Source organism: Neolamprologus brichardi, chromosome 4 (assembly GCF_056152115.1).
Source record: "Neolamprologus brichardi isolate AB-2024 chromosome 4, ASM5615211v1, whole genome shotgun sequence".
NCBI classification, from domain to species: domain Eukaryota; kingdom Metazoa; phylum Chordata; class Actinopteri; order Cichliformes; family Cichlidae; genus Neolamprologus; species Neolamprologus brichardi.
In genome coordinates, this window is record NC_142107.1 from 20970670 (window position 1) to 20984427 (window position 13758).

The window sequence follows — 13758 nt, forward strand, 5'->3', positions numbered from 1 at the left end:
AACCCCCTTTTAAGGGTTAAAAATACAAGAATTTGCAAACAATGCATTATTTTTACATTTGGGAAACTTCGTATTTCTTGTGTTGCTAAGAGTTCGATTAGAAGAACCGTAGCTCTGTAATGTGTCCCTGGAAAAACCAAAGTTGCAGAGATCAAGCTGGTAGCTCAGACTCAGTGGAGCTTGGTCTGACCACCGATGACAAACTCAATATACTTCAGACAATGAGGAAGAAAAACACTTAAAATAAACCGATATTAGATAGGATATGAAAACATGTTACAAGACATTCATGTATTATTAAAAGGTGACAAATTAACATCCAAAAAAACCGAATAAACTGCGACCAAAAAGTGTGGAACATGATGCACGCTGCTCTTAAATTCATGACAACCTCTTCAATATAATTTAAAATCTAAAATAGCAAAAACAATAAACCATCTAGCAATTCACTTATTTGGGTCTGGGTTGCAGGGCAGCAGCCCCTCTCACTAGCCATTTCCTCCAGCTTATCCAGGAAACATCGAGTCCAGCCAAGAGATATAATCTCTCTAATGTGTCCTGGGCCCAACCTGGGGCCTCCTGCCAGTAGGACACGCCTGGTCGGACAACTTTATATCGAGGACTACCTCAGCTGCCTCCTTTCAATGTAGAGGAGTGGCGGCTCTACTCCGAGCCCCTCCTAAATGACTCAACTCCTTACCATACTGTTAAGGGAAAGCCCATCTGCCCTTTGGAGAAAGCTAATTTTTTTTTTCCACTTGTATCCATGAGCTCATTCTTTCACCTTTAAAAGAACGAACAATAATGGTGCAATAAGATATCTGCATAACATTTAGGACACAACAATTTACTGGTATTTCACATTTAAAATCTTAGCAAGACTTGGATTAAATGAGTAGCAAGTCTGGTGCTGAGTAGTGACAATTAGTCGTATAGTCGCACACATGCCTACTGAAAACAAGAAGTGTTTTCCTATATAGGGGATATTAGCGCTCAATCGTGATATCATGTAACTAAAGAACTACTTCCATGTTGTCCAGTACACTGGAAACATTGGCCTCCAAGCGTATATATTCCTATTTCCAATGCTGACTTGTCCTGACAGTTGCACATTGCAAAACACTTTCATCAGATTAACTGCAGCGGTGTTTTTGGCTGCGTTCACACTGCAGGTCTTAATGCTTCTTAATCCGATTTTTTTTTTTTTTTTTTTTTTTTTTTTTTTTTTTTTTGGTCTGCTTGTTCACACTACAAATAAAATGCGACCGCAAACGCGCTCTAGTGTGAACGCTCAAAGCAGCCCGCATGCGCAAAAGAAGACGTCACACACAACACGCTCTGTTTAGACCCAGAGCAAACAGTATTGTTTGACTGATGGCCCTTAATATAAAGACTTGTTTCGGACTTTACCTTTCCCAATTTTGCTTGAAGTTATAAAGTTATTTTGTTATTTACATTTGGCCTAATAATGATCCTTATTGCTGTTTTAGAGGAGCGGTGCTTCAAAGGATAGTTGCAGATTTCTGTCAGAATCTGCAGATTATACAGTACAAATAAAATGTTCACGTTTCTCCAACGTTGTCTTCCCTTTCATTGGATGGCCAGCAAGCGTTCACGATGTCTTCTTGGGCGCTTCTCGGGCGCTGATAATTGGCGTCTGTCTTGTGTCACTGACGTAAAAGACAGATTTAATGCGACATGACCATTCAAACAGCAGTCGCTTTCTAAAACATCAGATATGTATCGGATTCAGTACCACATACGAAAGTGACCCAGGTCGGATTTGAAAATATCGGATTTGTGCCGTTCACACTGTCATACCATGATCGGATATGGGTCGCATAGGGTCAAAAAAATTGGATTTGATGCGCTTTCACCTGCAGTGTGAACGTAGCCTTTGTACACCTAAGTCACATTCATGCCTTTATTTTTCTGTTCTGTTTACACATTTTGTTCAAACCCAGAGAAAAGAAAAGGGGAAAAAACAGTTGGACTAATGCTGAAGACGTATACAGTACTCTGCATACAGAAGTTCATTTTCATTCCATGTTCCAGTGGCATATTGTGTTTCCTAATCCAGGTTTATTTTGTGAAAAGGCTAATTGATCTTTGTGGGGGGGAACCCATCAAATTATTCCAACACAGAGCTGAAACTGCTGATTGAGGAAGCAATAAATCTGTCTAATTGAGTGGTTGGAGCATCAGCCTCTGTGGGTCAAGTTGGCGGAAAAAATATTGGGTTATCTTAGGTTTAATTTGCTGTTTTCACCCCTGTAAACTATCAAAGATTAAGTCATACTGATATTCTCACATGTAAATGCTGCTTCACATAGAAAGACTCAGGACTTAACTTGGTGATGCTCTGCAAGCAGCAGCCTTGAGCTGAGTTTTCAGACCAGCACACTGTCTGAAGCCTAATATCAAAATGAATTTTAAGTGCTACTACTATCAGATCAAAACCAGATAAGAGTCGCTATTCCCCAGAAGATCATTGTGGGTAGCGTTTTTTTTCCCCCCTCGTTTTCCAATTCATTTATTAATGTTCCTTTTTTTTAACAGATTCAATTGTCTAGAGTCAAATCTTACATCTAATAATGTAGTTCGATCAGCTCTAAAGAATTATGTTTTACTATTGAAAGAATTACTTTTCCTATGAATTGAGAAGTAATTCTTTATTCCTGGAAAAGTGTTGTATTGATAGCGTCCTCTAATTTCCTTACAGCCTGGAAGTCAAGTCAATCCAAACCCAATTCCACAAGGACAAGGTGTCACCAATAAAGTAGTGGCCTGGACTGGTGTTCTTGAGTGGCAAGAGGTAAAACAGATTCTTTGATTTTGAGTTAATGTTCATTCAATGGGAAATAAATGGATGTCTTACTTTTATTGAGAGCTTTGTGATCAGAAAGTAAACCATCAAGGAAAGAATCACTTAAGTCATCAGAGTTCAGACAAAAGAGGTCTGGGAAAACTGCTAATACTAACCATTCTCCTCCTCAGTGGGCCTCACCACCAGTACACTGTGGAGCTCCATTTACCAGTCAGCTTGCAGCTGTTCCTTTAAAATGTGCAATAGAGCTTTTTAGCAGCTGACCGATACTTGAGTAAACATTGAAAGTCTGATACTTTTTAATGGTGTGCTGCAGCAGCTGCAAAGGAGTCTGAGGAAAACAGAAATGTTTTCTTTTTGTCACAGCAAAAATAAACTAATTAAGGGAAATCCGGAAAGATATTGAAGAGTTACAGGTTGGAAAAACAAAGTAAATACTGTATTTCCCGGACTACAAAGCGCACCCGAATATTAGCCGCACAAGCTAAAAACAGGGGAAAATCCTGTTTTGTACGTACATTAGCCGCACCTGACTAAAAGCCGCAGGTGTTTCAATGTTGACTTATCATATGTAAGAGAATATGCACAAAGCGAATTGTCAGGAAAGAGATGGCTGTTTGGAGACACACCCCTTTTATTAATATTTTGAAAAACAAGTTATGGGTACATATTTGCATAACTTTTTAGGTATATGTACAAGTAGCGGTAATTACAAGTACGAAACATGTACTGTGCTCCATAAATGAGTAACAAATGTAGTACATAACAATAACCTACAGCACACCAGAAAAATAGATTTCAGAATCCACTGGTGGAGTTGGGCATAACTTGCTTTTCGCAAATTTATCGCCGCTCATCATCCACGCCTCCCACTGAACGCGTAGCGCTACTTTGAAGTTTGTTTTTCGCACTACTTCGTACGGCACTGCGTTGCCTGGCGGACGGACATGTGACCAACATACCACTCTTGAACCCCGATCCTTCCGCCAGGCAACGTAGTGCCGTACAACAGCGGAAGAAACAAAACAAATCCTCTTACGATATCACAAAAATCATGGACAATCCATAGAAAAGCTGCACCGGACTAAAAGCCGCAGGGTTCAAAGCTTGTGCAAAAAGTAGCGGCTTATAGCCCGACAATTATGGTAACTGATTACTTTAAATGCAATACTAACGTGTGTTGCTTAGTTTAGCTGGAGGGTAATCTAATGCATTACTTTACCTAACACTGCCCTTGGCTCTGTAAGTCAGTGAGAGCAGATGTTCCTCATATCCTCACATCTCATGCACAAACCCTCTGTTTGTAGGAAGGAGCCAATCAGAAGAGAGCTGTCTTAAAAAAAGAACCTTGTACGTCTTGGTTTAGACAGAGGGGCTGTACATTAGTTTGCATGTTGTTATCTAAAAAGTTTTGCCTTTGCAAGCTTCAGAGGGGCTACAGACAAGTTACCTGGTTCCTTGTGTTTCCATTCCTAATGCTAAGCTAACTGGCTCCTAGACTGAGCTTTATATTTTCTGTCCTTTTGTAATTGATAAGTATTTTTTGAAACTTCAGGATAAGTGAATTAGATGTCCCTGCTGTAAATCAGCCTGTATTAGATTAGAATAAAAACCAGCACAGTCTGAGACTTGCCCTACCGCTGTCTAGGACCTATCACAGCAGTAAGTCTTAATAACCACCTGCCATTGATTATTTTACAGCTTGATTAATTGCACATCATTTTATCGTGCTACTTCTATTGGTTTTTGCCCAAGGTCAAATCGATGCAGTTTACAGTTGCATTGCTGAGCCAGGAAAATGGATGTTAATGCCTTTTATGCGACACTCATGAGGTCTTCCAGTGTTTGTGTTTAGCGGACAGACTCGGATCAATTTCCCCGCATCGACTCCAGCCCCCGTCTTCTGTTTGTCAAGATTATTCAAGTCGGTTAAACGGACAGGAATAAGAATGAAGAAGCTCTGGAGAAGCTAAATCTTGTCTATGAAAATACAAACCGTCGCAAATGATCTGAGTGGACGAATTAGAAGCATGAAACATTGCTCTTAATCTGCTGCCTCCTACTGCAGTTAAGTCATCAGGCTTTCAGCTCTGTAAGTGATTCTTCTGTGGCACAATCTGTAATGTTGAGAACAATTACAATGCAGACACTAAATCTCATTTGGAGAAATGGCTGTTGATAAAAACTCTCAAGGACTGCCAGCACACTTGGATGGCGCTTGCTCGGAGTACAGTGTTATCAATATGGTATGTTCTGTTTTTGGCTGAATTTCAATCTGTTATTCTATGAAAGCTTTTCTCGTCTAAAATGTGGCGTGTTTGCGGTTTCCGCTGTGGTTTACTGACACACTTTTTAAATCCACCTCTAATTTAAAGCAGATTAGAGTGTTTTGTTACTGTCCACATTCCTGGCTGCTTTTCTTCTCCACCTTAGCAAGCCCTGGAGATAAATAACCCATTTGTCTGCAGCACAACACATTTGTAATGGTCTATAGTAGACCTGACTAATATGTGATAGATTAACCATTGATCTTGTATTGATGCGCTGAAGACGAGTGCTGGCAGTGTTCCCAGTGGGATTGCTGCATTGATGTGCTTGGAGAGAGCGCCCCACTCCTTTTAATTCTTGACAATTTGTTTAGGTCTTAAAAGTCCATCCATTTCTTTAAATTGCTTTTTCTGATTGAGGTCACTGGCAGAGGCTTGAGCAGGGCAGCCCACAGATCCTTTTCCTCAGCAATATTCTCCAATTGCTCCCAGGCCAACTTGAAATCCCAGATACCCATCAGAGCATTCTGGTGTAAATTGAATGTTGGATGGTCAAACACATCCAAAACGGCAACATTACTCACCAAATAGGAACGGTGCCACTCCAAAGCACACTCTTTTGGGAGTTCATTGCTCAAACTGAATAAGCTGTGAGGTATTTAAGCCTACAAAACAACTGACTAGAGCCCTATGAACTGCAACCACAGTCATTTTTCTCCAAGTAACATCTTTGGGCTCTCTGAATATTTTTGGAAATTATTGAGAGTTGAGTGTGCTGATAAGTAAAGAGTTGCATAACGGTCACTTTTCTAAATTTTTGCAGTGTTCCGATTTTCTGGTGTTAACAATACCTGATATTTTTATTAGTCAATTAATGAATTTAATGATTTATTAGTAGTAACACGCGTGATAATACTGCAAATGTTCCAGCACCATAACTGTCTGTTTAATTTGCACAGTTATGGTTAACTTTATGCTGTATTGCAGCATTGAATGCATGGTTTCAATAATGAGGTCAGCATATGTGCACGTAATCCTGGTGAGCCTGGAGCTCTGCTTCAGACTGCTCAGTATCAGACTGTCTGAAACTCAGAATTGAGAGTGATCTGACTCTGGTGAAAAATCTGTTATTTAATGCAGCGGTCTCCAACCTTTTTTGCGCCACGGACTGGTTTATGCTCGACATTATTTTCACGGACCGGCCTTTAAGGTGTCGCGGATTAATACAACAAAATAAAACTAGTACCGGTACCGAAAAAAAAAAGAATTTATTCATAACACACGTGAAAAGACCCAGAAAAACCGAGTTAACGATAAAAACGATAACAAAATAACGCTGAAAACCGATTAAAAACCCTGAAAACTATACATTTCACACCTGAGCCTCAACTCTCACGGCCTGGTACCAGTCCGAGGCCCGGGGGTTGGGGACCGCTTGATTTAAGGCACAGTTCACACACAAATCAAATGTACATTTTTTTTTTTTTTTCTGGCCTTTAGTGATTGTTTTTAGAGAGATCTGTTCTTTCTGTCTAAGTATAAAACTCAACGGCACTAGCCTTTGGGTGCTTAAAGGGAGTATATTATGTTTTTCCTTATTTTTTTGTATGATGTCAGAGAGTGGATATTCCTCATATGGTGTCCCACCTATCTGCTGTTCAGACCTTGTATTTTTAAGTGGCAGCCAATCAGAAAAAAGCTGTCTTTCACAGAAGGGAAAGAGCTGCTTTTTTTAAATATAGAGAATCATCTGTTAGGTTGAAAGCCCAGAAAACGATAAATAAGAATGATTTTGAACTGAATCTTGCAAAGCTACTTTGGCTGAGTGCAAGAATAATAATGTGCTGAGCGTTTTAGGTTTTCTTTAAGGGCTTTTTTTGAGTGTATTTCATTTGCAAAAGACCACAATAATTAAGATTAAAAGTTCATGTGACTTATAAAATTATGTTATTGTTCACTCATTTCTTTTCCCAGATTTCAAAAGCTGTTCTAGTTGGTATAAATTATTTTGGCCATCATAGCTGTATAGCGAACATTTAATATTGTAACAGCTTTATCGACAATGAACCCCATAAACTGGCTGCAACTATGCACTTCTTCCCAGGCTTAAAATGCAGACCGAAATAGAAAATTCCCTTTAATTATTTGTGAAAGAGTAAAAATCTTGTCCACTCTGCAGGCTGAACTCGGGCTTTTTCAGTTGTTTTCTCAGGGACAGTAAGAACACACCATCAGGTCTATTTTGAAGTTGGGCTAGAGGTGCGAATTCTTATATAAAAGTGTTAAAAATATATTTGTTCTCTCTGCACTTTTACTGATTTCTTTGTTCTGCGTGTCCACACTAAACTTAATACATAATGTGCTCAGCCACAAGAACTTTCACAGTTTAGCTAAATCCAGTCTGCCTACTTTGTATTTCAATTTTGGTTTAAGAGAGTCGGCCGTGGTATCTCTTGGAATAAGCTTTCTGTGAGCTTTAAGTAATGTTTTCTGTGCCCTTCTAGATGAGTTCTTCTTTTTGTCTCACACTCGCCCCTCTATGTTAACCCATGCAGAAACCTAAAGCCTCATCCATGGATTCGGCCACCAAGCTGACGCGATCCCTGCCATGTCAGGTGCACGTCAACCCGGGAGAAAATCTGTGAGTAGCTCATCAGACACCCTGGACGTTAGAAGTGGCGAAATGTTTTTGTTCACGCCGTGACTCTGTGCGTTTGTCTCTAAACAGAAACACAGACCAGTGGCCACAGAAGCTCATTATGCAGCTAATTCCACAGCAGTTGCTGGTGAGACCGTGTGTTTATACTGTTTTCTTTTGTTTATGTGCAACAGTGACGCCTTTATGAATGATGCATATCTCGCCTGCTCTCTCCGTAGACAACCTTAGGTCACCTCTTCAGAAACTCTCGGATGGTTCAGTTTCTCTTCACGAACAAAGACGTGGAGTCGCTGAAAGGCCTGTACCGCATTATGGCCAATGGTTTTGTAAGTTTTCGAGCTCCCTCTGCCTTCCTCCGAACCTGGAATGTGTGTCCTCTGCTTGTCCCCACTCTTGTCCATCATTCAGCATACCTCAATTTATTTCGCATGAGTGCAAATTGCGTGCAGGTTCCACCTTTACCCAGTAGATGGACTGATCGTGAACCTGTGTTGCAGTTTTATGGTGAAGACTCTAGAGGGGGTTCTAGGCCACTCTTTCTTTTAAAGCTCAACATCATTTAAAACATTATTTGTCATCAGTTTAAACAAAAGAAAAAAGCTTTTAGTTGTGATCCTTTTCCAAAGGGGTAGCATAATGATAGGACTTTTGTTAGTGTGGTTTATTTTTAATCTGCTGGTACCTTTGAGAAATAGCGGAGGCATTAATGGCATTCGGTCCAGCTGAGCTCTGCCTCTTTGCCTAAATTTGATTTGCAGCCCAGGGAAAGAACAGTGTGAATTAATATCATTTGCATTCACTTTATAAAACTGGCATGTTTGATTGGGCAAAGGAGCTTAGGAGAAGGTTATGTCCCCGAGCCGGAGCCCATCACATAATTACAACAGCGTCCCATGTCAGGGTCTTAATCTGCCCTGTGACCCTCTGCAGGCTGGCTGCGTCCACTTCCCCCACACTACCTCGCCCTGTGAAGTGCGGGTGCTGATGCTGCTTTACTCATCCAAGAAGAGAATATTCATGGGCCTCATCCCCAACGACCAGAGTGGCTTCGTCAACGGCATCCGGCAGGTCATCACCAGCCACAAGCAGGTCCAGCAGCACAGAGCGGTGAGTGGAAGTGGAGTTTGTGGGAAGAAGGTTTCAGTGTGGTAGAAAACATGTGCAGCGGGAGACCAAAAGCAGGTGATAATGAGGAGGTATTTTAGAGATTGGACAGGGAATTGAGGTGCATTGTTTAAGGCGTTAAGTTGCATTGTTGTTGACATTTCATTTAGTGAGTCTGGTATCTTCACAGCAGCCACTCTACTACAGGCATTACCTCCTGCAACATTAGCTGACTGTTGCACTCCCACCTCATTATCGCTGCTTAACTGAAGGCAAATATAGGTGCAAAGCATAAAAGCTCTTTATGTCGAATTTGCTTCAACCACAACACAATGGCCTCTGCAGTAATCGGCGCTGCGTTTGTTTCTTTCAAAATGCTGGGATAATGCACAGTTACTGCTTTTTAATTGTTTATTTCACGTTAATGATTAATAACTGGCTAAAACATCAAATATTAAGGGTTTAATTGCCCCTAATTTAAGTGCTTCACTCAGCTCTGAGATTGTGTGTGTGTGTGCGTGTGATGAAACTATCACACCTTTGTTTGTTTCAAAGTATTTTTGGGGTTGTCAGAATTTGGCTCTGACTTTTTACTCTTAGTAGTTTAAAGCTCTTGTAAACTCAGTTTCAAATATTAAATATTTCTCTTTAACATCAAATATTTATATTAAATCAAAGTCACAGAGGGGAAAACCATTGTTGGGTATCAATTATTAAGAGTGAAACACTCAAAACTGAACCAGCATGGTAAGCAAAGACCAAACAGCTGAATTTCATATATTGATTTAGTTTTTTGTTTTTTTTTCTAAATGGAGTTTGGAGGTATGCTTAAATCTGACAGCAAATAATGCACTTATATGGGACCATAAATACAGAAACCATGAATACAAAAGCCTTCAGGAATAATAGTCCATATTTTTCCAGCTTTCATTTAATTCAGGTGTACCCAGCACATTTTAGCTCACGGGCCACAAGCAGTCCAATTTAATCTTGAGTGGGCCAGACCACTAACACTATTGCATAATAGCCTATAAATAGCACATTCAAATGTTTCCCTTTCTTTGTTGTTTTTTTTTTTCTAACGATGACGGAAAATTATCCACTTTCCTCATTTAATATTAGCCCTGCTGAGTCAACAGACCCTCACCGGCCAATTTAATAGGTACTCATGTTCAACTGCTTGTTAATGCAAACGTCTAATCAGCCAACCACATTGCAACAACTCAGTGCATTTATGCATGTAGGCACAGTCAGGACCAGAGATGGGCAGTAACGCGTTACTGTAATCCGATTACTTTTTTCAAGTAACAAGTAAAGTAAGGGATTACTATTGCAAAAACAGTAATTCGATTACTGTTACTTTCCCGTAGGAACGCTGCGTTACTAAAACCGTGATTTTTTTTTTTTTTTTTTTTTTTTTTTTTTTTTTGGCGAGAATGTCTCATGACAGTGACGTAAGCAAGTGCGACGTTTGTGAAAACAGCTGTGTACAGAGCAACAATGGATAATATATCGAGTGCGGGAGAGAGTATGAGCGTGCAGCGTTTAAAGCGTGGAAGTACTGACCTTTAAGTTTGATTCCATAAAAAGTGACAAAAACATTAGTGTCCGTTGTGCGTGAGAAGAAAACTTCTTTTTACAGCGAAAAAAACCCTAAACTTCCAAGCTAGCACCGAGTGCGCTACCATGTAATGGGAAATTCAGAGAAACTCGCAGATTCTTCCACTGACCGCTGCACACCTGCACCAGGGTAAACCTTCGCCTACCCCACTCCTGCTTTACAGGTGAAAATAGAGCAACAGGACCGCTAGTCTTTGACTTTATTTATTTTCTGCTGTGTTTTACTTGCATCTATTTGAAAGACTGAGTGTAAACACACAAAAAAAAATATTTTATGTGCTGGAATGTGCAGAAAATAGGTTTAAATATTAAACAAATTTCTTCCAGTCAGAGAATGTTGCTTGATGCATAAAGTTAAAAGATTAAAACTAATAAAAGTTTTAAAAAGAGACTTTTCCATTTGATTACATTTTGTATGATGGATTATGTAGAAAAAGTAGAATTGGGCTGAAAGATCTATCACTTTATCACCTATTCAGGTTGTAAATTGTGTTTTTAAAAAGTACTTTTTTGGGGAAGTAATTAGTTACTGATTACTTTTTTCAAGTAACTTGACCAACACTGGTCAGGACAACCTGCTGACGTTCAAACAGAGCATCAGAATGAAGAAGAAAGGTGATGCAAGTGACTGTATGTGGCATGATTGTTGGTACTACATGGTGTGGTCAGGGTATTTCAGAAACTGCTGAGAGAATGGTCAGAAAAAGAAAATATCCAGCGAGTGGAAGTTCACTGGGTGAAAATACCTTGGTGATGTCAAAGGTGAGAGGAGAATGATTTTGGCACAAAATAAGATGAAAGCATGGCTCTATCCTGCCTTGTGTTAACCACTCAGGTATGTGGTGGTGGTGGTGGCGTACTGGTGTAGGGGATATTTTCTTGGCACACTTTGTACCTCTCAGTGCCAGTTTAGTGTTGTTTAGCAACACCAGATGATACCTGTTGCTGACCGTGTCCATCCTTTTGTGACCACACTGCACCCATCTTCTGATGGCTGCTTCCAGCAAACATTGCAGTCGGTTTACTGTGCTTAAATGGCCTCCACAGTCAGCAGAAATCAATCCCGTAGAGTCCCTTTGGGATTTGGTGGATTGGGAGATTCATATCACGAATGTGCAGCTGACGAATCTGCAGCAACTGTGTGATACCGTGAAGCTGTCGATATGCAGCAAAATCTCAGAATATTTTCAAGCACCTAGTTGAATCTGTGCCACAAAGAATTAAAGCAATTCTGAAGGCAAAACGGGGTCCAACCCAGTGCTAGCAAGTTGTAACTAATAAATTGGCCAGTGAATATATAAGCACAATTTCCTCTCCTGTTCTGTTGTGTTTGCTTGGCTCCAGACACGACAGTCAGAGTGCAATGAAGTGCTTGTTACGTCTGATATCAGGCTGCTTTTGTTTCTTAAGCTTGTGGAACTAACTTGCTTAAACGTGCATGCGTCACCTGTTCACGTCAGTGAAAAAATTAATTTGTTTTAATTTGTAAACTCCTGCACCTTCATTTCACTGAAGTTTTTGCTCCTGTTAAACTCGTTCATTAAAAACACATTGCACGTGTGTTTTTTGGGATGATTTTTAGGAATCAAGCACTTCTCATGTCTGTTATTGAGACTGTCTGAAAACAAAGAGGACAGGCAACATGATCTTGAGATTGGTTAGTAAATTAGAAAAAAAGAATTTCTAAAACCTTTTTTTCTGGCTCTGTAGTTATCAAACTGCCAGCACCAGAGAGGAGGAGACACTGTGCAGCTGCTGACTGATATCACAACTGTGTGTGTGTGGCAGGGATAATTATGTTTACCACATAAGATTCAGTGGTGGTATGAACTCATAATTTGTATTCATATTTTAAAAGAAAAGATCCTCCACTGTTGGAGGCATTATTGCCGTTGCTGAGTGTAGCCGTTTTTCTGCTTTTTGAGACTTGTAAAGGGGGAGGAGGCAGTAAGTGTATGCGTTCTAAATATTAGAGGGTTGAGGACAGTGTTAGCGACTTTGTCGCTATATTTAGCGAGTTTTCAGACCCCCTTAGCGACTTTTTTCTAAAAAGCGACTTTTTTAGGTGTTATTGGAGACTTATTTATGATGTCTTTTTGACGTGAAAGCGTGTATCGCTCTTACACTCAACAAGCAGCGGGTGCTGCCGTGGGCACCTCGCCCGTGCCAAAGCGCTCACGGGCAGAGGATAGGCTATCCCCTCTCAAATTTTGGAAATTACACGCATTGCCGAAACCCAAATAAAACACAAAATAAAGCTCTAATGTAAGGGTCCTGTTAATTTTGGTAGCGTCAGTTACACAATGGACCCAAAGCCAGCACAAAAGAATCGACCTCCAAACTAAAGAAACATCTGGAAGGAAGTTCTTTTTTTTTTTTTTTTTTTTTAAGAACTTAACCATTAGCTTAGTTCAATTACCTTGTTTTAGTTGCGTTAGCTACCTGGGCTATGTGCGACTTCAGTGTCTTCAATGTACTTTTGCTGTGTGATTTATTACTATTACTGAAGGCTTCTCGTCACCGAGCTAACATTGTTTGCTGAGGTTAGTTCATAGACTGCAGGCAGTTAGAATTGATGGATAGCATTAACAACCTGCTAGCTGCAAATTAGCATGCGTAGTTCTGAAAGCAGTCTATGAACTAACCTAACAATGTTAGCTCGGTAGCGAGTAGCCTTCAGTAATAGTAATAAATCACAGCAATAGTACATTCATGTAGTTGTAAAAAGCATGACAATATATTAAGTAATCCAAAGTATTCAGAATACGTTACTCTCATTGAGTAACTTCATTTTGGGGCATGTATTCTGTAGTGGAATACATTTTAAAAGTAACCTTCCCAACACTGCGTGTAAGTGGCTTTCAGTCACAGCAGAGGCGATCACCACTGGAGCAGCGAGGCTTGTAAAAATGTTGGGGGCGGGTGCGTGGAGTCAAGTCTGGGCATTCTGCGTTAAATCAGGACTGGGCATCCAAAAATGAAAGATGGCAGCCTCCTTTGGTTTTAGCTTCGTTTTTGGGAAATGACAGGAAGCAGAGGCACATATGCAGTCTATGATTAAACTACCAGGAAAAGATGAGTAATACATCTTCTGTGGACCTTTCAAGTTAACGTGATGATTCACATTTATAAATTGCTAGATTGTGTTCTTCTCTTTCTGAATCAGGTCTTGATTCGCTCCACAGCCCTCATCTGACGTATTGCAGCTCACTAGGCTATGATTTTAGCATTTTATACACCAGCATAGTTAGAAGCACCTGCACCCCCACCTCTGGCACCGG

At 40.2% G+C, this 13758-nt stretch overlaps 1 protein-coding gene across 4 annotated transcripts in view; it reads left to right on the top strand.

Moving 5' to 3' along the window:
* The window catches only part of med25 (mediator complex subunit 25), a 33284-nt gene that overhangs the window by 6868 nt on the left and 12658 nt on the right, over positions 1–13758 (top strand). For all 4 annotated transcript variants that reach the window (XM_087840045.1, XM_087840047.1, XM_087840046.1 and 1 more), the window contains 5 exons: positions 2723–2815; positions 7650–7735; positions 7823–7880; positions 7972–8079; positions 8684–8860. In XM_087840045.1, coding sequence (XP_087696171.1) covers positions 2723–2815; positions 7650–7735; positions 7823–7880; positions 7972–8079; positions 8684–8860 — 522 coding nt within the window. The remainder of the gene's footprint in view (positions 1–2722; positions 2816–7649; positions 7736–7822; positions 7881–7971; positions 8080–8683; positions 8861–13758) is intronic.